This window comes from Epinephelus fuscoguttatus, linkage group LG3, assembly GCF_011397635.1.
Source record: "Epinephelus fuscoguttatus linkage group LG3, E.fuscoguttatus.final_Chr_v1".
Classification (NCBI taxonomy): domain Eukaryota; kingdom Metazoa; phylum Chordata; class Actinopteri; order Perciformes; family Serranidae; genus Epinephelus; species Epinephelus fuscoguttatus.
Genome location: NC_064754.1, coordinates 22,571,841 through 22,599,254, shown reverse-complemented (window position 1 = coordinate 22,599,254; position 27,414 = coordinate 22,571,841). Strand labels below are relative to the sequence as shown.

The window sequence follows — 27,414 nt, the reverse complement described above, 5'->3', positions numbered from 1 at the left end:
CTGCTTGCGCAAATATGCTATATTGTTTGCAAAAATGAATTTTAGCTTTACAGTGAATCAAAATAGAAGAGTGCAGTGAAAGGAGAGTCTGAAGCAATGCACCAGCAGTATGTTTCCTCTCGCTTACTTGTTTAAGCAACACTGTTCTTTGATGCATCCTGCTGTGGTCAGAGGCGTTGATCCTCTTTTTTGGTTCCTTTAGAGGCATGCAACGCTCTGAGGCATTGAGGAAGAAAAGCAGCAAAAGAAAGCATCACCTCCGGGCTCAGAGCTTTGATAATAATCTAGACTTTGTAGCTTTTTCCACCTGCTGCTGCCTTTAGACAAACTTACAATGCCTTCGCTTGGTCTTTCCTTCTTTATCCTGGGTAAGGCTCTTTATGTATATGTTTACTTGTATTATTGAAACGTACGAGATTACGCCGCATTAACCATTGGTTTTATCACTAACAAAGTGTTAAGTTTTGTTGTCAATACAAAAGTGTTTTTACTGAGAACCCTGTAGATTAGATGTTCAGTTTTTATCTGGCATCAGGTAATTAGTTGTGTTAAAAAAAACAATGGAAATTATAATATAATAAAATGTTACTGCTAATGGATAAAAACCCGAAGTCACAGTGCATAAGTAAAACAGCAGGGCCACACCTTAGCAAGCAGCTCTTACATAGCTGGTGCCCGTTAAGGCTTACAGTTAACAGAGGTACTGCAAGTCGTAGTGCAGGGCTGATTTAAACATTAACACATTACTCTGCAGTGAAGTTTGTTTTGTGTGATTAATTCTTTATTGTATGTATGCAAAGACACAAAAACTGAAAACCAACAAACACCAAGAAAAACATAAAGTAAAGTTTGTTGAATCTGATCTCGAACTAGTGTTTTGTGCTTTAGCTTTGCTCACATTTGTGTTCACCTATTGAATAGTTTTGAAAAGGCCATTTTGTTTTCTGCAGGTTTTGCTGTGGCTTCTGTCACAGCAAATACAACAGTCAGAGCAATAACCACAGCTTCAGACAAACTTGGCGCAGACGTCACTTACGCCATCACTGTAACAACTCTCAGCAACAACAACAACACCACCACTGATAACAGCCCAATCATCAACACAACACAAATGGATGTCACTACCAGCAGTGGCACGAATGTGACAAAGGGCAGCAGCACCATTTCACCCTTGACAACAAAGCAGAAGAGTGAGAGCTATTATCGTAACTATGTACCCCGAAGTGTTGGATTCTCTCTAAAACAATTATTTTGGACTTTACAGACCGTCCACTCATCATCATGTCTTTCTTGTTCCTGTCTGTATCATTGTTTGCTTATGGAATAACATGTTCTCCGATTCAGGTGATGAAAGTCCTGGCAATACAAGCCACACCACAATGTCCTCAGTGACCACACCAAAACCCAAGGAGCCTACTAAAAAGACTGCAACCAAACCAAAGCCCAAAGAGAAAAGTGAGTTGAGTCTTCTGACAAATAAACCATTTTGTACCATTTGATGCTCCGTCATTAGTCTAATCTAATCTTTGTTCAGCTAGTACTGGAGATGAGTCATGTTTGTCCTGGCTCTGTTTGTGTCTCTATGTATGAATGATGCACGAGCCCCCTTACCCCTGACCTGGGGCTCCTGGCTGTCCCACACTCCAAATTCAAGCTTGGGTGACCGTGCCTTTACTCTGTCTGCCCCCAAACTGGGGAACGGTATCCTCCTCCTCCACTGACATTCAGGCTAAAGAGCTACTTTTATCCATTAGCATTTGAGTCCCCCTGACGTGTTTTTCTCTGATGTCCGAATGTGTGTGCTGTGTACCTGATATTTATGTTGCCTCCTGTGACTTGCTTGACTTGACTTGAGTCAGTTGAGTTGAGCTGAGTTGAGTTGAGTTGAGTTGAGTTGAATTGAATTGAATTGAATTGAATTGAGCTGAGTTGACTTGACTTGAGTCAGTTGAGTTGAGTTGACTTGACTTGACTTGACTTGAGTCAGTTGAGTTGAGTTGACTTGACTTGACTTGACTTGAGTCAGTTGAGCTGAGCTGAGCTGAGTTGAGTTGAGTTGAGTTGAGCTGAGTTGACTTGACTTGACTTGACTTGACTTGACTCTGGGAACCCATGTGGGTTATCAGAGTTAGCAACTATCAGCTGAACACAGTGGAGATTTTAGCAGCTAGAAGCCAGATATTTCCCTTAGGAGTTATTGAGAAGGTGCATATTGGAGTTACAATTATCAGGTGGACAGAAACACAACTCCAAATTAATGCAGATGTAGCGCTGTGTCCCTTAAAAATGCAAATAGGTAAGTGTTTGTGTGGTGGCTAATTTCAGGTTTGGCTCTCTGCCAACTTTGGGGATAAAAATGATTCAATCATGCAGCTTTTCTAGACTTTCAAAATGTTGTTGGACCAAATGAATCAAATCCATAGGGACTGTTGGGGATCTTGGGGGCTGTGAAGCTCAAAAAAAGTGCATCCACTCAATTATAGATGTCCCTTTCCCATGTAAGTTAATGGGAAAAGTCTTTTTGGGCCCAATAGCATTACGTGATGGACATAGGTGGTGTATTTCCACCAAAAGTACTTAGTTATGTTTAGAAAAGATTGTGGTTTGGGTTAAAATAACCCTCGTTACATATGGGATGTAAGTACGTCATAAAGTGTTGTCGGTTCATTACATAACATTACGTAACTATGTAATGTGTGAGTGTTCTAAGTTCAAAGAAATCCACGCTGACTTTTAGTGTCTTTCAGACATTCATTGTGTGCATTGTGGTTGTCATTTCATCATTTTGACAATTATGTTTTCATTGCTGTGTGCTGTGAACGTCAAAAAAAGAAAAGTTTGATCATTTAAAAAAAAGAACTTATAGTTTCACACAGGACACAAACAGCAATCACCTGGGTGAAAGTCCTGTGTTTGTCTGACCCATTCCCCACCTTGACCTCCCCTCTACATGGACTTTGTTGCCTTTCATACGGCCTTCTCAGCCAACATTTGTATTTGGGGCCCATGTGGGTGGTGAATGAGCTGAAAATGGGCCCTGTATGGGACTGTCCAAGGGTTCAATAATGGCCCCATGCCAATCGCCCACATGGGTGGTTTCACTCAAGTGGGCCCAAAGTACTATGTCTATTTTGGGCCTCATACCCACTTGGTACCCAGGTAGCCGTTGCATAACCAATGTGGAGCCCACTTGGGTAAACCCACCCACGTGGGGCCATTATGGAACCCGTGAACAGTCCCATAGAGGGCCCATTTTTCAGCTCATTTGCTAACTACATGGGGCCCATATACAAATGCAGGCTGGGTTGTAAAATTCACCACTGCACACTGCATGATATTACTGAACCAAGGAATTTGTGTGTCTACCATGACAAAGGATCACAACTGACTTTCCAATTGGCATTGTTTTAACGCATTTACGTACCACCACCACCACGTAATGTGCTGTTGACAGGCTGTGGTCATTTTGCATGTTTCTGTGAGACCGGGTTGGTAAGGTGATAATGTCACCACTGTGTTTTCAGCCTGTTTTGCTGCTCCCAAGTGGCAAAAAACCCTATTAGTACAGCTTTAAACTAGTTGAATATGTAATTAAAAATGGACTAAACAGCTTTCCCTTCTGACTGTATCATGAACAGAAGGGACATTTGACTGCTCATTAGCATGTTTATACTGACATTCATATTCAGTGGCGCTGTTTGATGTTACATTTGTTTGCATTTTTTACAGCCACCACTGCTAAGCCAAAGCCAGCAGCAGCAGCAACAAGCGACAGCACTGGTGAGTTGCATTTTAATGTGCTTCAGTGCATGATACCACCTACTGTAAGTTTAGCCCTCAACAGTAGAAATATGTCTTGGTGTGAGACCACATTGTATCTCCACAATGTGAGCAAATGTCTTCCTCTTAATAAATATTATTTCAAACTGTGTTACCTCCTTCAGGCATCATCATCCTAGTTGTGATCATCATCGTAGCTCTTGCATTTGGAGTTGCCTGCTACTTCGCACGGAAGAGAGGAAGGGTGAGTAGAGGAGCCATTTGCTTTCACACCATACAAGGAATAGTTCAGTACTTTGGGAAATGTGCTTATTTGCCTTCTTCTGAGTGTTGATGAGAACACTGATACCTTATTTTTGAAGATATGAAGGTACAGCTGGCAGGAGGTTAGCATAGCTTAGCGACTAGGTAACATCATGACATTGCTGTTTTTACAACAAACAAACACAAACATCACCCCGTTTCCAGTCTTTATGCTAATCTGATTCTCCTGCTGCTGGAGGAAGCCTTATATTAAGCATACAGACATGAAAGTGGTATCAGTTGTCTCATTCCCAAATTGTCGACCAATGCTCTTAATGTTGTGGCACTAACGTGTGTGTTCTGAATTGTCATTTTCTTTAGCGCTACTCTGTAGACTTTACTTCCAGACCAGATGAAGCCAACATCCCTCTGAGCACTATTGAGCCTGAGTTGCCTATTGATTCTGCACCTCAGAACGGTCAGTGCAACACACTCATAGTGTATATCAACAACGTTGTGCAGAAATATTATAAATCCTGTTCTGTGTACACTTTTTAGGTCTGACAACCTTTGAAAGTGCAGAAACTACTACACAAGAGCCACAAGAACCAGAGGCAAAACCTGAAGCACAGGAGGAGCAGAAAGGTGAGTACAAACCTCTGAATGAGAATCATTTTTCATTGTCATTGTATCAGCCGAGCTCAAAGAACACAGAACAGGACATTTGTTTCAGTTGTAGCAAATCATGTTGTGAATTTTGAAGTGTTTTGTGGGCTAATTGTGTGATATTTTCCTTCCTCTTTTACAACTTCAGTTAAAGCGAATAAAAGGAAGTAGAGTTTGTGAGCCCTCAACACTCAGGGATACTGTGAGATACTGTGAATGTCCTGCAAGCATTTAAAATATTCAAACCTGATCAGAAAATGTGCTCCACTACAGGAACTGATTTGTCATCCTAATGCTGATATGTAATAAAAAAAAAAAAAAAAGAAAGATAAATTTTTACTATAGGCTATGTCAAGTAATGTCATCAAACAGAGCATGTTTTGTGATTGGACTGTGAGCACAGTTGGTGTGAATTTCATAGGAAGGAAACCTGAAACTCTCACAGCAGCCTGACTCACACAACGTATGTAGATGATTTCAGATCAGCTAAAGACTTCTGTGGAAAATTTTGAAATGTCTGCGACGGAGAGTGTATGCACAACTGACACGCATCGCTTCCTTTCTTTGAGAGGAGAGACAAGCTGAAAATGTGGCCTGCAGTACTCACGTCTACCACTTGATGGAAATGGAAGCCAAGTTAACAAAATACAAGCATGCTCAGTTTGCCATAACTGCAGCTGACAGGGCGTGTTAAGCATGAGGAAATCTATCAAAGCCTTTCTCTTCATATGCAGCATGTCAAAAAAATAGATATTAGAACTATAGATAAGATAGATATTAGATAACGAGGCCAAAATGTTTTTGAATTGCTTCCTCTTTAATTTGTATATTTTCTGCCACATTTTCAACTACACATTTGCAGCCATATGTGCTTACTCTGATCATTTTGTTTTGACATTTTCCTTTGTGTGACAATGATTGAAGCGTTCTTGTCTTACTCAAAGACATCTACCCAAGCTGGCCTAGAAAGGTAAAACGTACCCTTCATGTCCGGGCCTGCCTCTCTGCCCTGGGCCACACTTTCTTTAAATGGCCAGTGCTGTTGGCTGCTTTGAAAAGCAGCTATCTTTCAGATGGTTCTCTTCCTCTCACGGAAAAGAAAAGAAATGAAACTGTGAGCAATCAGAGCAGGAGGGCAGCGACATGTCTAATCAAGCATCTGGGTTTCGTCACTGATGAAGAAGAATCTGATCAGGCTGATAATGATGACTGCTTGTCCAGTGCACTCAAACTCACTTGTTGTATCTCAAGTGTTTCAATTAGTTAAGTGAACGCTAAAGAAATCAGCCAGATGCTTATCAAATTATACCCCAAGGCTAAGCTTCTGCAGCACGTACTAGAAACTTCTGTGCGTGAGATAGGACTAAAGATAACCACAGTTTTGTTCATCTTAACAGCCACAATCTCACTCATCTCACACCCTTAACCTCATTGAAACACTCACACTGTTTCGCCTTTTTTTTTTTTTTTAATTTTAAATATATTAACACATACCATATTAAGACGTTCTGTCTGGATCTGAAGTGGAAGCTACTCAAATGTTTGAGACTCAAGTGATGAGAAGCTTCCTTAAAAACACACAGTTCTAATGTGATAAGTGTGAAGTGTTACAGGAACGCATCATTACATCATTGGGCCAACTGATGACTAAAATAAACCCCACCAGGCAACTAAGTGGAAAATTTGATTATTAGCACTAAAACTTTGCAAAGCTGCACATCATACAACATGGCTGGTCTGTGGCATTTTAAACAAAAGGAAACAAAAGTGACAAAGGCAAAACTTATCAAAGATTTGTCAACTTTTAACAGGACTGAGCATTCCTTTGTAAGTGAAAAGTATTTCACCTGCAAAGGATCAGCAGTCTCATTTGGCACTTTCTATGGGTTTAGTGCAAAGACTTCCTCTTTCTATTGCTTTATTTAACCAGGTAAAAGTTGCATTGAGATAAGAATACATTTTTCAAGAGATGTGGCCATGAAGGCGGAACATAAACTGCATGTGGTGTCAGAATAATCTGAAAAATGTGTTCCCAATCACATATCATGGCTCACCTGATCTGTGTCCTTTACACTATGTTGTTAACCTGTTGTTTAAATGCTCTGAGCTGCATGCCATGCAACACATCATCTTTGTAGCATCTATGTGGCATCCACATTACAACTTACTGTATAAACTCAGCTTTGTCAATAGAACATCCGTCCAAGAAACATGTGAGTGCACCATTGGCCTCCATTGGCCTTTGCTAGTGGAGGTCTCCATGCATCCAATTCAATCGCTTCACGTTCACTCACCGTACAAGGCAACATTAGCTCCACCCTACGATAACAGCAAGTGGATGAGTGGAAAAAGTTGGGGAGCATGAGCAGTTAAATGTTCGATCGGCTGACCTGGACCTGCACACTGAACATTAAAAAGTCATTCAGAAAGATTTATTTGGACATTTCGTCCATCACTAAATGAAAGTGAACCCCTATAATCTGATGGTCCTGTGCATTTCTCACAACAGCAGACAACAGCAGGTGAAAGAATGTAGAAAGTACACAAGCAACTACATTTGGTGATGCCGCCATGGTTGCGCAGTGGTGTTAGGGGCACAATCTGATGTCAGAAAGAAAAAAGAAAAAAGAAATGGTCTTCAGTCCCAGGTCTTTTGGTGACAGTGGCCCAGTAAGAATCACCACGTAAAGAGTTGAGCAAGTACCATCATTTAGGCACTTAGATATTCATTTTGACTCATCAGGTGGAGTATGACTGTTCATGAATCAGTCAGCGTCTGCATTTCCTGAGAAGGCTCAGGGTCCATGGCATGCATAACACCATTATGCTGTTGTTCTACAGGGCAGCTCTCGAGTCTGTTATTCATTATGGCACCGCTGCATGGTTTGGTAACTTGTCCGTCAAACTCAAATCACATTTCCCATACCTGATCAGAAGGGCTGGAAAAATAGTTGGCATGCTTTCCAGGAAATATGTGAGGAGACAGTCAGAGAGCAGGGCCTTAAAATCACCTGTGACCCAAAGTACATCCTTCACAAAGAGTACGAGCTGACGCCTTCAGGCAGGAGCTACAGGTAACCAAACTGTAAGTGGAACAGGTATAAATTTTCCTTCGTTCTGCTATCAATCAAACTGCTGTACAGTAAGAGATGAAGTGTGTGTGTCTGTCTATTGCTTAATGTTACGGATGTATTGTGTGTATAGGGAGAGGCCGTGTGCTGTTATGTCACCTGTTTCTCTCAAATGCCCAATAAAAAATCTCTTTATTTTATTTTATCTAAAATACTCGGGATAGTTACAGCACCCAGCTGCTGCTCCGCAAGTAAGCTTTAGAGTCGCTGGTTGGCTATTTCTTTCTTTTCTTTTTTTTTTTTTTTACTGGCTTTACTCCCCTTGCTTCCAGTATTTTGGCAAAGGTAACTACTATCTACTAGCAACATCTGCCAGACCAGACCAAAGTAATGCACATCAACAACACGGAAGGAGCAAAGCTAGAAGACTTGGAAGAGTTGTGGGCAAAGACTGAGGGACAGATGCAGACATTCAAGCCCAGATTGGGAGGGTTGAAACAGCTTTTGTTTCACTGAGGTCCATCTGGAACTCAAAGGACAAACACCAAAACACCAAACTCAGGATATTCAACACCAGTGTTACATCAGGGAGGCTCTATGGTTCAGTCCACCAACAAACTCCAGACCTGTATCAACAAGTGTCCAAGATATCTTGAAGATACATCTGCCAAACACTACAAGAAATGAAATTATGCCGGAGAAATTAAATCAAAAGAGAACAGACACAGAGATGAGGAAAAGGAAGTGGGGTTGGATCAGACACACACTTTGGAGACCCAAAAACCAATGTAACCAAAGAGGCTCTAACACTGAACCCACAAGGGAAGAGAAACCGTCAGAGGAAATCATCAGACATAGAGGCAAAGGAAGTAAAGTACACCTGGATGGAAGTGTAAAAAGCGACCCAGAACTAAGAGTGCTGGAGAAGATTTGTGTATGGCCTGTGCTCCACTAAGAGAGATAGAGAAAAGATTACAGGTCCAGCATGTAGGATTCAGTGGGATATATTGGCAGAAATTGAATATAATATAATATGTATGTTTTCTTTAGTGTACAAACACCGGAAAATAAGAATTGTCGTGTTTTCGTTACCCAACAATGAGCTGTTTACATCTACACAGGGGCAGTTCCTCGTCTATAGAGGCCACCATGTTGCACTGTTTCTACAGTAGCCCAGAACAGACAAGCTAAACCCTGACTCTAAACAGGGCCGTTCATGTTTTCATTTTGACTACTGCAGTTAGCAGCCATTTCACGACGAAACATCGGACAAGCGCTAATGTTTTTTCATCTTGAAACTGCTTCATTCAGTGTTTTTACCACTTTAAATCACAAGGTCTGTTTGCTTTGGAGAGAAAGAGACTTCTGTGGATAATTCGGCTCCCAGAAAAGACCTCCTAAACGTGTGGCTTTTAAGTTATGAGAGAAAAAAGAGGAGCAAATATTAGCAGGTGCTGGGCTAGCAGCCCGTCTCTAACGAGCTGAAAGGTGTTGGAGAAACACTTATTAGTTATGTGAAACTGCTTAATTTAGTGTTGGTTTTTTATGGGTTTTAATCACATAGTCTGTTTATTTTGAAGACCCCTGCGGATGATGGCTCACAGTAAAACTTCCTGAATAATGAATAATAATAATGAACGCTGAAGGAATTCTAACCAGGAGAAGTTTCAGCTAGTTGCAGTCTGCAATCCTCACCACTAGATGTCACTAAATCCTACACACTCTTTCTCAAGTACGTCAACTGCCACCTGGCTTTATCTCAGTGCGCAGTGCAACAGCAAGAGAGTGTATAGAACTATTTCTTTAAATACTGCATTCTAATTTATCTCTTTTCACACAAGTACCAAATACAGATGACATGTCCACTCTGAGTATACCAAAGGAGAACGCTGAGCTGACAGTCAGGTCAGGGGTCCACCTGTGATAAAGTGTCTAGTCACCCGCCATAAACCAGACGGACGTGACGAGTCTCTGAAGGTTGGAATGATGCCTGAGGAGCCATCTTACTCATGGCAGAGTAATGTCTAGAGCAATGGTCACCTTCCTCTCCCCTTTATCATCCGCTTTCCCTCCACCTAACCCAGGGTCAGATAATGATGGGGCCGCCCTACTTTCCCACAGCCTCCAACAGCTGCATGACTGTGGCTCATTAGGAACTGGTCAGTAATCAGCCGCCTCATTACCAACATGGTGGCCTCCTGAAATGCCTTTGCCCAAGAGAAATCCCCCCCTGACTGTCAGTGAGGGCAAAACCACTTCAGGCTGTATGGAAATACTGTCATTATGTGGGTGCTAAGCACAGAACCAGTGGTGGAATGTAACCAAGTACAAGTACTGCACTAAGTACAATTCTGAGGTACTAGTACTCGAGTATTTCCATTTAATGCTACTATTTCTCTACATCTCAGAGGGAAATGTTTTACTTTCTACTCCACCGCTTCATTTATTTGATAACTTACATTACTTTGCAGATTTAGATTTTTGATACAAAATAAAATCAGCCAATACATTCTGATATATTATCATTATTAAATTATCCAGCAGTATATAAAGTCAGTAAAATTAGCTCCACCTTTATCGGCTGCATCATTTAAGTGATGAACACATTGTTACGTAACTAATTATAATCCAATTAAATAATATATGTTTTTCTGAAATGGGCCATTTTGCATAATGACTTTTAATTTTGGAAGCATATTTGTGATGCTTATACGTACTTTTATTTACGTATGAGGTGGAATGCAAAGCAAAGTTATAATAATTTGTGTTTTTCAATAGTTTTTACATTTTATTTTTATTTCTATTTTATTTTCAATTCTGTTTTGTTTCCACAGAGGATTTGTTTGTTTCAGTTTAGGATTTATCCTTTTAAATGTTTAGTTTTAGTTTAGTTTCCTGTTAGATTTAAGAAGTTCAGAATAGATATTACAATACAAAAAGCACCTTGTGAAAGCATTTGACTCACAGTTATGTTGTCATCCCAGTCTCTATAAACATTCACCAGCGCCTCCTCGTGCTTGTAGTGCTAACAAATTTGAGCAAATTGACAAAATCTAAAACTAAAGACATTGTGAGAACACAATATTTATTATTTTTACATTTTTATTTCAGTTCTCTAAAATGTTCTTTTAACACCTGGTTTTAGTTTTTAGCTAAGTTGTATTTGAATAAAAATAAACTTGATGCAGGACCTGTAACAGAGTATTTCTACACTGTGGTATCAGAGGTTTTATTAAAGCAAAAGATCTGAGTACTTCCTTCACCACTGAACAGAGCGCAGTGAACCAAATATCAGATCTGCAATGTCATAGAAGTTTAAATGATGTCTTAACAACGTTATGCAATGCATTTATTGCAACAGTCTCACTTCCTGTAACTATGGCATGACATAAATGTTGTTTCCAGTATATTCCATTATGACTCAACCAGCGTGTTGTTTCATTTAATCCATATTGTTCTGATTTCTAAGTGTCACGCTATAACTGGATTAATTGTAACAGAAACAGAATGTTCCCGAAAACCACTGAACAAGTTTTGTGGTTTGTTTTTGCTGTCCTTCACAGCTGAGGCCGATAAACCTGCTGTCGAACCCAGCGCTGAGTCTGCACCCCCAGCCCCGTCCCCAGACAGCTCTGAGGACAAACCCAAAGAGGATGTCGTTGAGCAGCCTCCTCCTGCTGCACCTGTGGAGCAGAATGTGGAGGAGAAAACTGACGATGAAGGCACTGTCTCCAACAAGACCTCAGTGGAGTCGTTGAAGGAGACAAATGAGAACAACAGCAACAATGTCTGTCAGTTGAGAGGTTGGTATTTAACATTTGTTACTGATATGCCTGGTACAAACACTCATCTGCTGATTAAAACATATGTCTTCAACCACTCAGGACTGAAAGAAGACAGCTTCCTCTGTGTAGTTTGTTGAATTTACTGTAGGCTTGCATGTTCATATCTCAGTTTCGACTTACTTCAGCATGACTCATTTCAACACATTTTCATAATCAAGTGACAAAAACGAGAACTTACAACTATGCTGTCATTCGGTCTGTTAATTTCCTTGTATATTGCGTAATCTTCTTCCGTTTGCAAGAAAATTCCTTTTCATGAGAAACATTTTAAGAACTGAACCTATCCCAGTGTGTTGGTGACATACACCTTGAACTATTTGTCACTGTTTTCTCTCCATACTGGCCCTAAAAGGATTCTTTCCTAGTGGTACAACATCATGATTCACATCTCTAAACCACCTACTGTTACCCCCTGGCTTCTTTTAAACAGATTTGGAGAGGAGCAGCACATTCTGGGATGTTCCTCTCAATTGTCCTGTGTGAGACATACCGCCTCTCTGCCCCTGTGTGGTTCTCTTCAGGAACTTGGTAAGCTCACAGACGCTCTGCTGCAGCTGCTCCTCTGCTCAGCCAGCTCAGGTGTTAGCACAGGGAAAACCCCCACCCTAAACTGCAGCTCCACAGCCCTCACATACGACCACTGGGAGTGCTGTGTTACAGCTTCCCGTCCTGAATTAAGGAATTAAAAATAGAGGAGTCATAACCATTAAATCTAAAATTATAAAGTGTGCTTGTCCCCAAAATTGTAAATCACGTTGACAGTCTGACATCCAGTAGTTTATAAATACACACTGGAAGCTGCACCCAGAACGGAGCCTCTCTGCTGGTTGAGAAAGTCACAACATGTAGTATATCATTCAAACTATTACTACTTTACCCTTGATTGCTTTTCTAATTTATTATTTTTAATAGAACTATGTGCATTAAGTAAATACAGGGCTGGCTGCAAAATAATATTATCTCAAGGTCCACTTATTAGCTTTTTCACAAACTATTAATTGCATCCTATGACCTACATCTTCATTATGACGTGACCATAGTTCCACTCTTAGGTGATGACACACGATGACAGCTGAGCAAACTCAATCCACTGATCAAGACTGAGGGAATAGTTCATAAGTGCGCCAAGTTGATTTTTTTTATTTTTATTTGAAAGACTATTTCCAGGAAAATGAATCTTCATGCTCATCTATAGGTCTGAAAGCATTTTTTAAGTGCAAAGGTCAAAGGGTAGTACAAAAAAAATCAGTAGGTAGTAGTAGGTAGGTAGTTACATACAATGCATACATGGGGGTAGATGGAAAAAGGAATACAGATGAAACAGGACAAACCAAACCTAAACAAACAAGCAAAAATCAGGTGTTATAAATAAGTAAACTGTTATTGTACTGAGGGTGGTTATATAGGGCACTTGTGTGCATGTGTGTGAGTGTGTGTATATTTGTAGCTGATAAAGAAGAGACAGGAGAAAGAAGCTGAGCTAATAATAAAAAGAGGGAAACACATCATATAAATCAGTGTTAAAGTAATATTTCATTTTAAAAGCATATAAAAAATTAATATAAAATAATGAAAAAATAAATATATAATAATATATCAAAATATTAAATAAATGCATTAATTATTTCTAAAAAAATGCAAAAAAAAAAGTATAAAATAATTATGAGAATGATTTAAAAAGAAATACAATGCAACCCGGGTGAGTTGGCACCTCAGAGGTCAGTTGGACTGGGCTCGCCAGCTCCCACATTTGCACTCATTTGTTTTGCTGCTCCGGGCAGCATCCAGACTTTTGGAAGGGCACTGGCCCTTTTCAGTTACCCGTGGTATCCACCTCTTTGCTACCAAAATCATTCTGTGAACCTCACCTGGCTTTATTCCTCTCTCTTCCTGGCTCCTTCTGCTCTATCTTCCACTGATGGATGAGATTCCTCTCACACGGGTACTAACATGGGCCCTCTCTGTCTAATCATCATGTGCTGCAGGATGTTAAGTTCAGAACTGCACCTGTGCTCCCTCTCTCTTCCTATCTGCTCAGAAACACTTGGGGCTGAAGCCTGAGGCCCGAGGAATTCACGCCGCTCTTAACAGCTGACGATAAGCTCACATCAGAGAAGCTAACTGCTCAGATGCTCTGTGTAAGCAGTCACGGATCATCTCCGCTCTAATAAAAACACAGGCTTCAGAAATCCCAAGCATCTCCATCTCAGCAAACACACTCAGCTCTCAAGATACCTGCTCACATGCAACGGGTCTTCAAGATAACTAAAAGGATAACAATTACATCTAATGATATATATAAATGTATAATATAGATCTTCAGCTGACAAATGTCAGTGGAAAATGCGTCCAAGGATGGCTCTTTTCAATTCAAGTGAGCCATGACAGTGTGACAGTGAACCAGCATGCACAGTACAGGACCCTGATGTAGCTAAATGAAATACAGCTGTCACTAATTTGGTTATTTCTACCTGTGCTTTTACTACTATCTTAATGTCAAAATGCCTTCTGTGAAAAAGACCAACCTACTTTAAGTAATATATGACTATATATTTAACCAAAACCACCATCTTTACCTAAGCCATTCTAAAGTACCTAAACCTCACCACACACAGAAGGAAGTAACCCCAATTTGTTCAGCAATCATCACCACCCCAACCACCTTCCTTTAACTTCTGCGCAGTACAAGAATGTAGAACTTCATGTACTCAAAAAAAAAAAAGTATAACACATGGTACACATAGGGCAGCATGGTGGTGTGGTGGTTAGCACTGTTGCCTCATAGCAAGAGGGTTTCTGGTTCGAACCCGGGTATGGGAGCCCTTCTGTGTGGAGTTGCATGTTCTCCCCGTGTCAGTGGCTTCCTCCCACAGTCCAAAGACATGCAGATTGGGGATTAGGTTAATTGATAACTCTAAATTGACCGTAGGTGTGAATGTGAGCATGAATGGTTGTTTGTCTCTATGTGTCAGCCCTGCGATAGTCGTCCCCCCCGCCCGCCGCTCCCCCCCCCCCCCCCCCCGCAACCCTCAAGAGGAGGAAGCAGTTAGAAGATGGACGGACGGTACACATAATCCAGAAAGCAACTAAATTTCTCAACACGACACAACTGGGAAAACAGCACAATATATGAACATAGTTTCTAGGAGACAGGCTCTGCTTCACTTACTCTTGACCTTAAAGGTCTGGAACTTCTATGTGCCAAGCATGTAGGAGAACAATGGTTACTGTAGCAAAAATGCAAAAGCGTATCTTGAGCCACAGTTTGATTCATCCATTTTGGGCTACAGTGGTGAACTCCGTGAATGAGGACCTGCTCCATATGTAGGTATAACTGGCTTATACCAAAGACACAACAATTCTTATGTATAGGTGATTAAAAACTTAAGAAAACAGAGTTATGGATATTATACTCCATTTCTGCCAATATATCCCCCCAAATCCTACACACTGGACCTTTAACAATATTTAGATAAATAGCATCTAGTTGGATTTCTGTCTGATAGTGTCACATTTTCTTAAGTTGTAAGACAAATCAAAAGACACCATGCAACATGATGCAAAATTATGGTAAGCAACAGCTTGTTCACCTTTGTCTCAGTGATTTGTGGTCTCTAATCATACGTGTACCTGACAGTGTGTAATATAATAGTTAAAAAAACTGCTGGCAACCTGCCAAACATGCTTTTGATGTGGTGTCAGTTTTTTAGTCCTCATGCAAAACAACTGGAAATGAAGATGGGTCATGTTTAAAATGCTGGCTGTATTCCAAGAGTTAAAGATGACAAACTTTTCTGTGTAAACAGCTCTTAAATTTATACAAACATAGCTTTAAACCTCCATCTGACTGAAGTGTCTTCTGTGAAAATGTTCAGTTAGTTTTACTGTTCACTGGAAAAATTTGACAGACATGTTTCCTGTCCAAAATCAGAAAACCTATAGATCAAGGTTTATTTGTCTGTAGTCTGGAGGTGACAATTAAACTCAGTGTTAAAGAAAATGCCTCTCATGGACGACTGAATCATGTCTTTAGCAGACTGTGAGAAACTGTGAGAAATTTTGTGGCTCTCAGTAAAAGTCCGCAGTTTTTTTTAGTCCAAACTAAAACAATCAATACGTGTTGTAAAACTGTTAACTTAAAAAGGAGAAGACAAAAGCGAAAAGTGAACTCTTCACTCTTTCCCACCTGGTCTGGGAAGTGATGAGCAGGCTGGAAACAGAAGTTGAAAGGCTGCTCACCATTCTGCAGTTGTGGGTAATGGATATGAGCTGACAGGTCATAAACTAAACCAGCATAATTAGACCTGGGACTTGTTATTTTCCAGTCAGAGCCCAGCTTTCATGTTTAATGGCCAATGTTGGAGGAAACTGTCTGCAATGCCTGGGATGATATTTCACAGTGAGGAGGAGGCAGGTAAAAGAGAGTGACAGAGTGAGATTTTACTGTGTGAGACAAACAGGGTTAGTAGTTAGCTGGAAGCAGCTTGTTTTATTTGCAGAGGCTGTTTCTGGAAAGGTGCTGGTTCAGAGACAGGTCATGGAGACAAAGAGGGTCAAGGATCTGAAGCTGAGTGCTTATACTGTTCATGCTTTAAATGCTCAGGATAAATGTTAGGAAGCTTTAAGAATTTAAACTATAAGCGTACTAATTTTATTCTTAAACTATTTGTTTTTCATCTGCTTCCCAGAAATAGCAGAAGTCATAATTTCCTCGGCCGATGTTTCAGGTGTAAACACAGATTTATGTTGTGCAGGATGACAATGGTGCATGTGATGATCTTTATCTCAGTAATAACAGTGAAGGGGAGCTTCCTGCTTGTAAGGTTTGATGTGGTTCAGACTGGCAGGTCAGCCATTACACCTGGGCAGCTTTACAGGAGGGAGGGACTGTCGGAAAACGCAGACTAAAGAGAACAGCTGGTGGAGGCTGGTTCTGCCCCTTCCTCTCTTGACTTCCTACCACAAAATATCACGTTTTGGGCAAGAAATTGAAAACTTCGCAATTGCAATGTCGTCTGGATAGCTATTAAAGCGTCCAGGTTATGTGCTGCACGTGCAGTTTTCAAGGCTGACGACTGAATGTGTCATCACCAAACACCAAATGCACAGTGCTTAGTGAGAAAAAAATACACACAAGACACACAGTAGTGATGACAGGCAGACGTGTACTTACAGATTGAAGTGAAGAGGGGCTCTCTGATATCACTTCATGTTACATTATGTAAGAGTTGATAGCACCTGGATAGCATAACAGCTGGATTAAAATGCCTCAACAATAACTCAGTGTCATTCAGCATTAGAGGAGAAAAGAATTGGACATTGTTTTCTTAAGCAATATTCTTGTGTAAATATAAAGTAAATAAGACCTGATATGTTACATCCCCAAGGAATGTTCATAGTTTGATAATCACTAGTTTCATAAACATTACCATGCAGACGGTTGGTTCATTCTTGTCAGTGTTTTGGGATACACAGTGACACTCACACACACCATCATCTTGGCAAACACACAACGGCAGCCATTCATGAAAACATGCATTTGGTTTGTTTTTGTTTATCATTGTCAACCCACAAAGCTTTGTCAGATTATATACAGGACTCTAGTGTGTACTGTATGTTAAAAAAAAAAAAAGAGAGAGATATTTTAGGCATATGAGTTTTGGAGTGTGCATGAGAGTAATGGCTAATGCTGAAGCGCCTAAAGAAGTATTACATTGCTGAGAGTTAAATAAGGTGATCAACAATACTGACATATCTGTACAAGAAATGTGAAGCTGAAGCCAGCAGAATTTGCTAAAGTTTTATATCTTTTTTCCTTTTTCTAAATTTTATCTCTAATTATTGTTTATTTAGTGAATAATTAACGTAGCGGTCGGAGAAGTTGTTCCTAATCAAGTTTTTAGGGGTTCTAAAGGAAATGAGGTTGTACTATAGACAGTACAATAAAGATGCTCGGCACATTAGCCCCCCAAAAATGAAGTCAAAACATTTCAATCACCCCCTGGTGGCTGGCTGCAGTATAGGCCAGGGGTCAGTAACCTTTACTAAGAGAGCCATTTTTGGCCAAAAAGCTCTTTAAAAAATTTACCCAGAGCTGCAAAACATATTTGAGCCTTATACGGAAAGTAACATGAGCTTTATTAATATGTTTCACCACAAGGTGGCTACTCTGCAGTGGGCTATTTATGATTGTTTGGTACTTCATCTTTGCAGGATTGTTGGTAAGAGCAAAGGAATATGTCCATACACTGTTAAATTCTCTATTGTCCTCCAAGACTTTTTAATCTGGAATCCATAGCTAGTTTAGCTTGGGAGATCCAACGCAAGCTATTGCTGTTGAGGTTTGGCAAAATTTCAAAGGAAAAGGTGATAGATTTTTATAGTTGAGAATCACGCAAGCCAACGACAATGAAAAGTCAAAATTAAAATGTTAAAAACAGCTGTTATTAATTTCTAGATATTTTTTTGCCAAAGCAACTAAAGTGGCTACCTATAAACCCCACTCTCTCCATGTTAGCAGATGGGACATGTGGCAAACTAAAAACTCAAAGTACACATCAAAAAACAATGGTTTCTGTCAATTAAGGTGGTTCTTCTCATGCAGATGTTTTTTCAAATGTTTGTTTTTCTGATAACTTTGGTTTTCATGACTTATTTGATGCTATCAAAAGAGGGTGGTACATCATGACTGTCAGCTATGCCAGTAGGTGTGCTCGCCATTAATGGCGCAGCTGCAGTTGTTCAGATGGGTGTATGGGCGGGAACTCAAAACCACGGAGATCGCCACTGCGCAGAATCTGACTCTAAATGTTGAGAGCCAAATGGCGGGTGTATTTTTGTACAGAGGGGAAAAGTGAAGACATGTTGTCTGTGTTGTTGTAGAGTACAAAGAGAACTGGACCCGGAAGCATGACTCAAACAGCTGCTTGGTTCAGACTGGATTCATTTTCAATAAAGCAAGAAGGAGTGTCTTGGGTTAATCCAAGGCACTTGGGAGAAACAGGGCAGACAGGCTGAGCAGGCCTGGAAACAGTTTGGCAGGCTGGAGTGGCAGGCAAACAGGTGACTAATGAGTCTGGGCACAGAGAAAAGGGTTTTTCGATTCAAGAGGATAAAGGCAATAAGCAACAAATAGGCCATGGTTAGCACCGCAAGGTAGACTGAACAATCTGGCTGAGACTGAACTGCAGAGCCGGGGTATTTGCACTGCTGGGGTTGATTAGTGAATGGCTTTCAGGTGAGGAGGCAGATTGGCAGCAGGACTGATGAGCACCATGCCCAGACACACAGAGTGAGACAAACAAGGCACCACAGGAAACAACGGGGAGGGGGGAAAACAGCTGACACATGAGGAATGAAGAAAAGGCACAGACTATGACCTATGTAGTCACTGAGCTGTATGTACTTGTAGTTAAATCCCTGAAAATTTTGGGCAGAAACAAAACTGCTGCCAGTGCAACTTGCACATCCTGTGGCAGAGGTTAAGAACAGAGGTTCAGTTTCACTTGTTAAAGCGCCAGTGTATAAGTACAAAATATTTACTAGTCATTCCAGGCATACATGTGGCAGTAATTGGACAAAATGAATAAATAAATAATAAAACTGTCAGTTGTGTTTAGCCTTTGACCTCTGAGGATGCCTTTCCCTTTTACGTCCCGTCAGCATACTGTATTGTAAACTGTGCACCCAACAACACAGGATGAGCAGGCGAGATGTTCTTCAAACAGTTTAGGTGAGTTTTGAAACTGAGCTCCTTATGAGGTCATGGTGGCCTTTTGTTAAGACACAGTCTCAGACAATGACAAATGAGGTCAATCTGATCGTCTTTAAACGGAAACCAGATCCTGAACTTTTTAGCATGATGTCATCGGACATGAACACCAGGTTGATACTTTGCTTTGTGTCTGTATCAGGGATGAATGAAGGGATCAGTAGGAGCGTTGGAGGCGGGACCCCGTTTGTTTCTATGCAAGTTGCTCAGTGGTGTATGCAGCCAAAATGTTCAACAGCTGCATACAAAATTAACTGGATGATCGGCACTTCTTCCATTTCATTAGGCACATAGAGCAGCTGCACTAGAGACTTCCACCACAGAAGTGCTCCGCTAACTTGAATGGGGATAAAATGATTTAATCTTGCAGCTCTTCTAGATTTTCCAAATATTATCTGACCAAACAGATCAAATCCTGATAGTAAAATGAGTCATCTTGCAGGGGCTGTGATGCTCTGAAAGATTTATCCAGTGATTAACAGACTTTTCTGTCATAATTCAAGTCTAGGGGAAAAAAATCATTTTATGCTCACTGACATCACGTGATAGACCCAGAAGTTGCAATTCCACAGTTTGACCACCACAAATTTGTCCTCAAAGCCCAGCGCACTTCCAAGGGGCCTGGTCTACATACTGTATCCTAACCTGAGAGGTTAGCTTCCTGTCTTATGCCTCTTGATCAAAACCAAAGGGTGTGTCCTCTTCCTGCTTCACTTCCCTGACCTGCAGAGGCCTCTGGGCTGAAGTCCTTTCCAAAGGTCACAGGTCGAACAATCCTAATTAAAGGGTACGCAGTGACTGCAGGAGAATAATGTGGCCTCAATGTCAGAGTCAACTGGCCCACATTCTTTGCCTGTCATTGAGCAAGTCTCTGCAGCATTGGATGTACGGCGGCTGCTGTGATGTGTGGCGCAAACCAGGATACATTTCAACAAAGGTCATTGCACATGACAGAACCTGGAAAATACGTGAAACAATATTTGCGGGAAACACAGGGGAAGAGACTTGATAAATTGCTTACTGGTTGGCCTAAATGTCAGGTTAAAGTAGAGCATGCAATTTTGTAAATCTGAGTTGAAGCTGATTTTTATCCTGCTGCAGAAAACACACAGGTCAGGTGTTTAGAAGCAAGGTAGAAGTGAGGTGTCACTTCAAATATCACTTCTACTTTCCCTGTCTTACATCCATGTATTTTAAGAGATGTCAGATTATGTTAGGCCCTGACCTTCCCTGTTTACACTTCAGACAATTTACAACTGGAGTGCCACATTTTCTAGATTCCTCCTTTGTAGTCCAGTCCACTTTGGCAGGTGGCCCACAAAACATTTATAGGGCTTAATTTAGTAGTGCATGTTTCACTTCTTGACACAATGCTGCACGTCTGTCAAAGACGAGAAAACAGGAGGGTGAGGGTTACATAGTGAAAACAATTTGTAGAGAATATAGAAATAGAGCGAGCACTCCAGTCACACGATGCAGAGTCAAAGTGGGTTAGCTGCATACAATTGACCCTTGACATTTTGTGATGTGTCGATAGTGTTGCCTCTACTCTGCCTAGATACTAGTGCTTTGTTCTTTTTGTAAGTCACCCTCTCTGAGGAGGAAACAGCCATCTAGTTGATGATGAGATAATGAGAAGTTACTGTTGTCTGGAAATTTGTACAATCAGGGTGTAAGCTTGGGTGTGTATGAACAATCTCAGAGCAAGCAAACATGGTTGTCATGATTGACAGAGATCATAAATCACTGAAAGCGCTGTTAAAGTAAACAACCACTCTGGTGGGCGGGACAGTAGTATTTTGGACTAAATGCCAGAATGCTAAAAATGACAGTGTTTTTTTTGTCATTCAAATTTTTTATTTATCTATTCAGACAAAGCTGAACAAACCAACAGTACTGTTATTAGAACTCAACATATCCACAGGCACCTGGTAGCTACACATTCTTATACCCATAATAGTAATTTAGCAACCACAGCGGTACAACCAAACACCACATCGTTACAGTTCAGCAGACATATTACAAACAAAAAAGCCTGCTCATGACCTCTTAAAGCTTTCAACTTAATTGCTGACCCTAGCTAACATGTGTTCGTATGACAAATCTGGAGGTGATGAACTGATACTGCTGATAATATTATTGGCCCCCATTGGCTCCTCCTGGTGAAAATAATTGGAGGCAGATATAACTGTCTTTAAGAGGCTGTGACACACTCATTTTTACACTAATGTGAAAGTGGAATCTTGTGAAACCACACAACCTGAGGTCCCATTTATACGACAATGGTTTCAACTGCAAACGGTAAACTTTAGTTGCGTTTTGGCCGATTGTTTACACGACAGCTGCGTTTTGGGTGCCTGAAAACGCAACGTTTTGAAAACAGGTTCCAGAGTGCAATTTTTTGGAAACAGCAGCGTCTCCGTTGTCGTGTAAACTTGCAATACTTTTCGCACATGCGCGTTACAGTTACAGTCACTAGGCATGCGCGAGAAAGTTGACCGTCACAACAACAATGCCGAGCTCTGTTTGTGCTGCTCACCCTGTTGATTTGAAGTGAAGCGTAGATCTGTTACTGTAGCGACTCCACCTCGTCGTCCATCCAGACAAAGTTATCCGTGCATGCTTTCACCATTATCAATGGTTATCTCACCATTGTGTCTTCCTTGTTTTGATTTGTAATCACCGCGTTGTAGAGGAAGGCGCTTCAGCGCAGGCACATGGCGTCATGCTGTGGTGTTGCTTTGCAAATTTACACTGCCACCCATTGGCCTGGCGTGCATACTACAGCATTTCCAGTAGATTTTGCGGCTCCGTGTGAACGGATATCATTTCAATAACGTCGTTCTATAAACGCAGAAGTTTTTTAAAACACAAAGGACTAACTTTTCCGTTTTTAGAGAAACCGTTGTCATCTAAACAGGGCCTGAGGCATCCGTTTGTGCCAGCTATGTCGGCATAGCTTGGTGGGAAGGGTGTTAAATAAAGCACTGAGTCCTTTGAACTCTCACCTCAAGATATCTGAATGAAAACGGGTTCATGTGTACCCACGAATCTCCCCTAACTTGAGAGGGCTTGTTCCCAGGAAATGTTTTGTTCCTTACATCCACTGTACTCAAATTAAAATTTCAAATTAAATAAATCAAGATTCAATATTTGTCTTTTTGAGGAAAAGGACAACCAGCGTATTTGAAGAACAATGAATAATCTAACATATTTCAATTCATAACACATTAAAACAGGATTATTGTGGAGCTCAAAATGTTAACTGTAAAACTGTAAAACATTTTACTGCACTGTAAAATGTAGTAGTCTGTGCATATCAGATAATTAGTAACATGAATTGTAAAATAAGAACTCATAATATATCAGTATGCGATTCCTTAATTCTCGATATTGACATTGTTTTTAACAAGCCTACATACTACAACAGCATAATCAAAGTCCTGAGATTAACTTCTTGGTGTGCCACTCTAAGGTTTTTCAGTGCTCCCATCTGTCCACCTTTATGAAAAATTTATGGGGGCACCATTGAGCAACTATTATAAAAAGCCAGATAGTAGTGGCACTTTAAGTACATTCAGAAGCCAAACTGTCAAAATATCAACTTGTCAAGTCATCAACTGACCAACCAACATCGCAATCCTCAGAGCCAGGCTGCTCACATGGCTAAAGTTTAAATTTGCTCTAAAACAATCAGCACAGCATGAAGATGCAACCATTTTCACGCCCACATGCCCGGACCCCAATGCAGCTGACTCTCTCAGTGACCTGCGACTCCAAACCCCAGGAGGTTTACAGTTGTAGGGGCAGTTTCCTCTCCTGTTGTCCTCTCCAGACTGGTTTAGACATTCCTGGCCTGGCTTTGTGCAGTTGGCAGAGCCGCTGTGATCAGGAGGCCTGCTGACAGACGGACATTCATTCACCTGCTGGTATCGCCTCCGGCATCGACTCCACATTCCTCGGGCAGTGTCAAACTGTCAAACTACCACCGTGGCTTTATTACATCTCTCTCTCTCATCATTCACACACAGTTTAAAGTGAACACAGGTGGAATCTCAGATGATGCTCAATGAAAGTTGCTAAAAATGTTAAAACTTTAGTTTCCTTTCGCTTGATGTCACTCATTTCATGTTGAAACGTTCATGTCAAAGTGGTGAAGAATTTTTATGAGATCTGCGCATCAAGCCTGAGAAGTATATTCAGCACCACCAGCATGTAATAATCAGTACAAGGTAACAGGTACCAACGTACGAGATGCTGATATGTAGTGGTTCCCAGCTGGTCCAGCCTCAGGGTCCAGATTTCTCCTTAGTCATTAGTTCAGGTCCACACAATTTAATACATTCAGCATCGTATTTGTGTTTGGCCATATCGTCAAGGTAATTTGCTGTCTGTCAAGTAGCTGTCCGTTAGTCACTCACTCTACAGCAGCAAACAGCACTAAAAAATAAACTCTCTGTGCCAAAAAGTCACTGTACTTCACAATAAAGTTTGTTTTTAACAAACTTGAAATGTTCATGAGTCACTTGCGGTCCATTCAGAATGGACCCAAGACCTACTTTTGGATTGCGTTTCACCAGTTGGGAACCACTACTCTGACTTTAATAGGAAAGATTCAGCATCAACTCATTTGCTGTTGTTTTTTTTGTGTATCTCACCCCAGAAATGTATGAGTCCCTCCTTGCAAGTAGTAGTAAACTAGTAGTAAACTATAGCTGCTGAGCTAGCCGCTAACAGGCTATTTTGTCAAAATAGCTCACCATAACTTCTTTCTAGTTTCAGTGTTTTTGGCGGTTTACTTCACCCGTCCAGTTTATTCTCAGAATTAATTTAACATGGTGAAGAGCTACGGAAGGGCTAGCTAGCTAGCAAAGTGTGGTTGCTGAGGTAACAATAAGTTTGCTCAGTTCTTTTAAAAGGCTCAGTATGCACCTCTGGAGAAAGATAGTTGATTGTGGAGTCTCATTTCCGATTGTCAAATACTGACGACCAACAGCTGGTAGTCGGAACAAACTCCCAACTCAAAGCAGTGATAATAACCTGGGAATGAGACTCAACAATCATCTATCATTCTCCAGAATAACATACTGCACCTTTAAAAGAGGTAGTTACCCTATCGACTCCTGTGTCATAACTTTCTGCACACCATTCCTCTTTTGGTGAGCAGTGTATTCTGACAGAGGAGGGTTAAATAAAAGTACTTGGCGTGACAAAGTTAATAAGCTACATCAACTTTTGCCATTTTGGACTATCCAGCACATCATTCCCTCAAAGGTCAGCACCACTGAGATGGCTTTCTATCAGCCAGTGGCACAAATTAATGTGTCAAAGTTTCCCTAAGTTGAACTCAGTGCATGCAAGTGTGCAGATTTACTTACCTCCTAAGGGTAAATCTTCTGATGGCAACAACTGCATATGAATGAATCGATTTTGTTGCCAATATTTGCAATGATAAACGCTGGTGTGACTGGCCCTTAACCCTGACCTCAGGCCAAACCTTATTTAACCCTGATTCAAACCTGAACCTGACCCTATTTTAGTCACACTTCATCAGACAACATCTGTATATATCTGACTCAACTGTAAGTACCATCTTAGTCTCAGACACAATACTTTCACTTGTAGCTGAACTGGTCAATATGACATATTTCTGCATTACTTGAATACCTTTAATAATAAATCAGTTTTGTGTCTGACATGTTTACTTATTTGCGTGAAATTCTTTGTCCGATTATTTACAACTGAGCCGTATATCTGTGTCGTGTTTTGCTGTGAACAACATCCCTCATTCTTTTTCAGGATGCTTAACCTTGGAGTAATCAGTCATCTGCTCTGATCCATTTTATCGTTCCAGTTGTGCTGACTTCTGTTTTTGTGCACGCCCCTTGTCACGTTTAAAGCCCCAATAAAGACATTCATCACTTCAAAAAGTACACACAAGATCAGTCTGGTGACACATCTCATAATGTTCAGGTGTGGAGATGTAAGGGACATTAAGATTTTAACTTCTAACCTATATATTTTACCTCCACAAACAATTACTTGAAAAGTCTTAGGTAGAAGACGCACAAAAGACTTGCTTAACCTCAAAAAAAATGTTCTCACAAAGTGTCATTGTTTTACCTGAAAGGCATTTGTGGGTTTTCTGTTTGAGGGTGACTGAAAAGGATGAACATCCTTGCATGGGATTCAGTTGAGCATTTTCTTCCACACAGCTAAATCCCCCCTGGAATGCCCAATCTCTCAGCAGCCAGGTTTCACTATAGTGGCTAACTGGTCTCCACAGATCCCAATCTATCCCTGTGGCTCAGCTCAGCATAGCTGTATAAACTAAGATCAACGTGGAGTCTTACCTGCAACCTGAGCCTCAGTAGTCACAGGTCTTAAACCAAACTCCTTCATATTGGATGCAGTTCAGATTAGAGAGAACAAAATAGCACTTTGAAATATGCAATTGGTTTTGAATGATTGTCAAAGTGCAGCAGCCCAGTGGGACTTTAAACCTGTTGAAAGTATCAGCAGTGGCTTTTAATTGAAGGCTGTAAAGAGTAAAAAGTAATAGAATTAGCTAATTATGTATTTATTTAGACAAATATTGGGATAAATCCACAGATTAATCCTCCCTCTGCTGCTGTCACATAGCGCTCAGTGACTACCCTGTTTTTTCGCAGCTGCTTAACGGTTAACCGTAAATCACATCAATAGATGTGGGGCAGGATTATGTCAGCTATCCTTTCCCTCAAACAGATGTTTCTCTGTAGAGGTCAAAGGTCATGGCAAAGGCCACATAAACTTGGCCAAAGCAGAAGTTACAAGGGGAAAAAGCAGGTGATTGCAGGACACGTGACTATGGGACAGGATACATTGTTTTCATTGTTCTGTGCTTTTTTCTTTCTCTCTTTCAGATTGAAGAAGTGACCACGGTGGAGGACACAACTGTGAGACCTAGTTGTCTGTTGCCTCCTGGTTGGAAACAAATTTTCTTGTAACATAGCAGCTTTTTTTGAAGTTAAACGTCAGCTGAGCTCAGCTTTTCAAGTATTTTACCAATAGCTGAATTTCTTTTCTTTTTTTTCTTTTTTTTTTTTTTTTTTTTACAAATGTTCACAATTTACTAGATTTGTAGTCTAAATGTTATTATTTTTTTGTACTAGGTAACACATTATTTCAAGTCCTCCCTATTTACTATAGACCTGACCAGTATATGCGATGCCCGGTAGCTCACTGGGTAAACCGCATACCATTAAGGCTGAGTTCTTACTTCTAACTGTCACAAATATTTTAAGAACAAAAGAAGCATTCATAAACAATATATAAACATATAATAAATTGTTTATAACACAATACAATGTGGTCGTAAACAGATATATGTGTTCATTAATGTATTTGTCAATGACTATAACTTCTGCTGTGGATTTACAGTATAGAAATACAGCTGTTTTAATGTAAAACATGTCTTCATAGGAGAAGTTATAATTACTGGCAAATACTAAACAATAATAAACACTTAACAATGTCCTTAAAGTGGCTTACAACTACATTATAGTGTGTTTTAAAGCATTAAATATGTCTATACTGCTTAAATAGGGGGACTAAGGGTAAAGTGTTACTGGTACAAAAGGTTTTAAGCTGTTCATCTTATCAATGGTTATTAAATAATGTAAATACATAAATACTATTATAATGCCATGTAGGTGTAAATACAAGCATTGGCTTTCTAAATTCACTGCAGACTCCCTGATCAAAGATATCCGTAAAATATCATACATTTTTCACGTTTTTTGTCACATAAGAGTATTTTGGTACACATATGTAATATATAATAACAACAAGAATTTAATATACAGAAAAATAAGACAAAATGGGATTGTTAGTCTGAAATAAGTGCTCTTGTATCAATGTTAGGATGTTATTACTGTAGATGCTGCATTTTGCTCTTCCAGGCTGTTCCCATTCAGTAGTTAAGTTTCCGTTATGCTGAATAATTGCAATAATATGAATGTCCTATGAATGTATTAAAGGATTTATTTTAACTGTC

The 27,414-nt window shown here is 40.4% G+C and overlaps 1 protein-coding gene across 1 annotated transcript; it reads left to right on the top strand.

Annotated features, from left to right (window-relative positions):
- Window positions 1–210: 210 nt before the first annotated feature.
- si:dkey-27h10.2 (uncharacterized) lies at window positions 211–27,414 on the top strand. Its single transcript, XM_049572209.1, has 10 exons — window positions 211–368; window positions 951–1,190; window positions 1,345–1,455; window positions 3,730–3,780; window positions 3,945–4,024; window positions 4,405–4,501; window positions 4,582–4,668; window positions 11,324–11,563; window positions 12,036–12,133; window positions 26,282–27,414. Exons 1-9 carry the CDS (start codon window positions 335–337, stop codon window positions 12,086–12,088), a joined length of 993 nt encoding a protein of 330 aa, XP_049428166.1. The 5' UTR covers window positions 211–334; the 3' UTR covers window positions 12,089–12,133; window positions 26,282–27,414.

What these genes read in the sequence shown, in the direction of transcription:
- si:dkey-27h10.2 (XM_049572209.1), top strand. Translation starts at nt 335, where the DNA reads ATGCCTTCGCTTGGTCTTTCCTTCTTTATCCTGG. An exon ending in TCTTTCCTTCTTTATCCTGG is followed by an intron (nt 369 to 950) that starts GTAAGGCTCTTT and finishes TGTTTTCTGCAG; the next exon opens with GTTTTGCTGTGGCTTCTGTC. An exon ending in TCGCACGGAAGAGAGGAAGG is followed by an intron (nt 4,025 to 4,404) that starts GTGAGTAGAGGA and finishes CATTTTCTTTAG; the next exon opens with CGCTACTCTGTAGACTTTAC.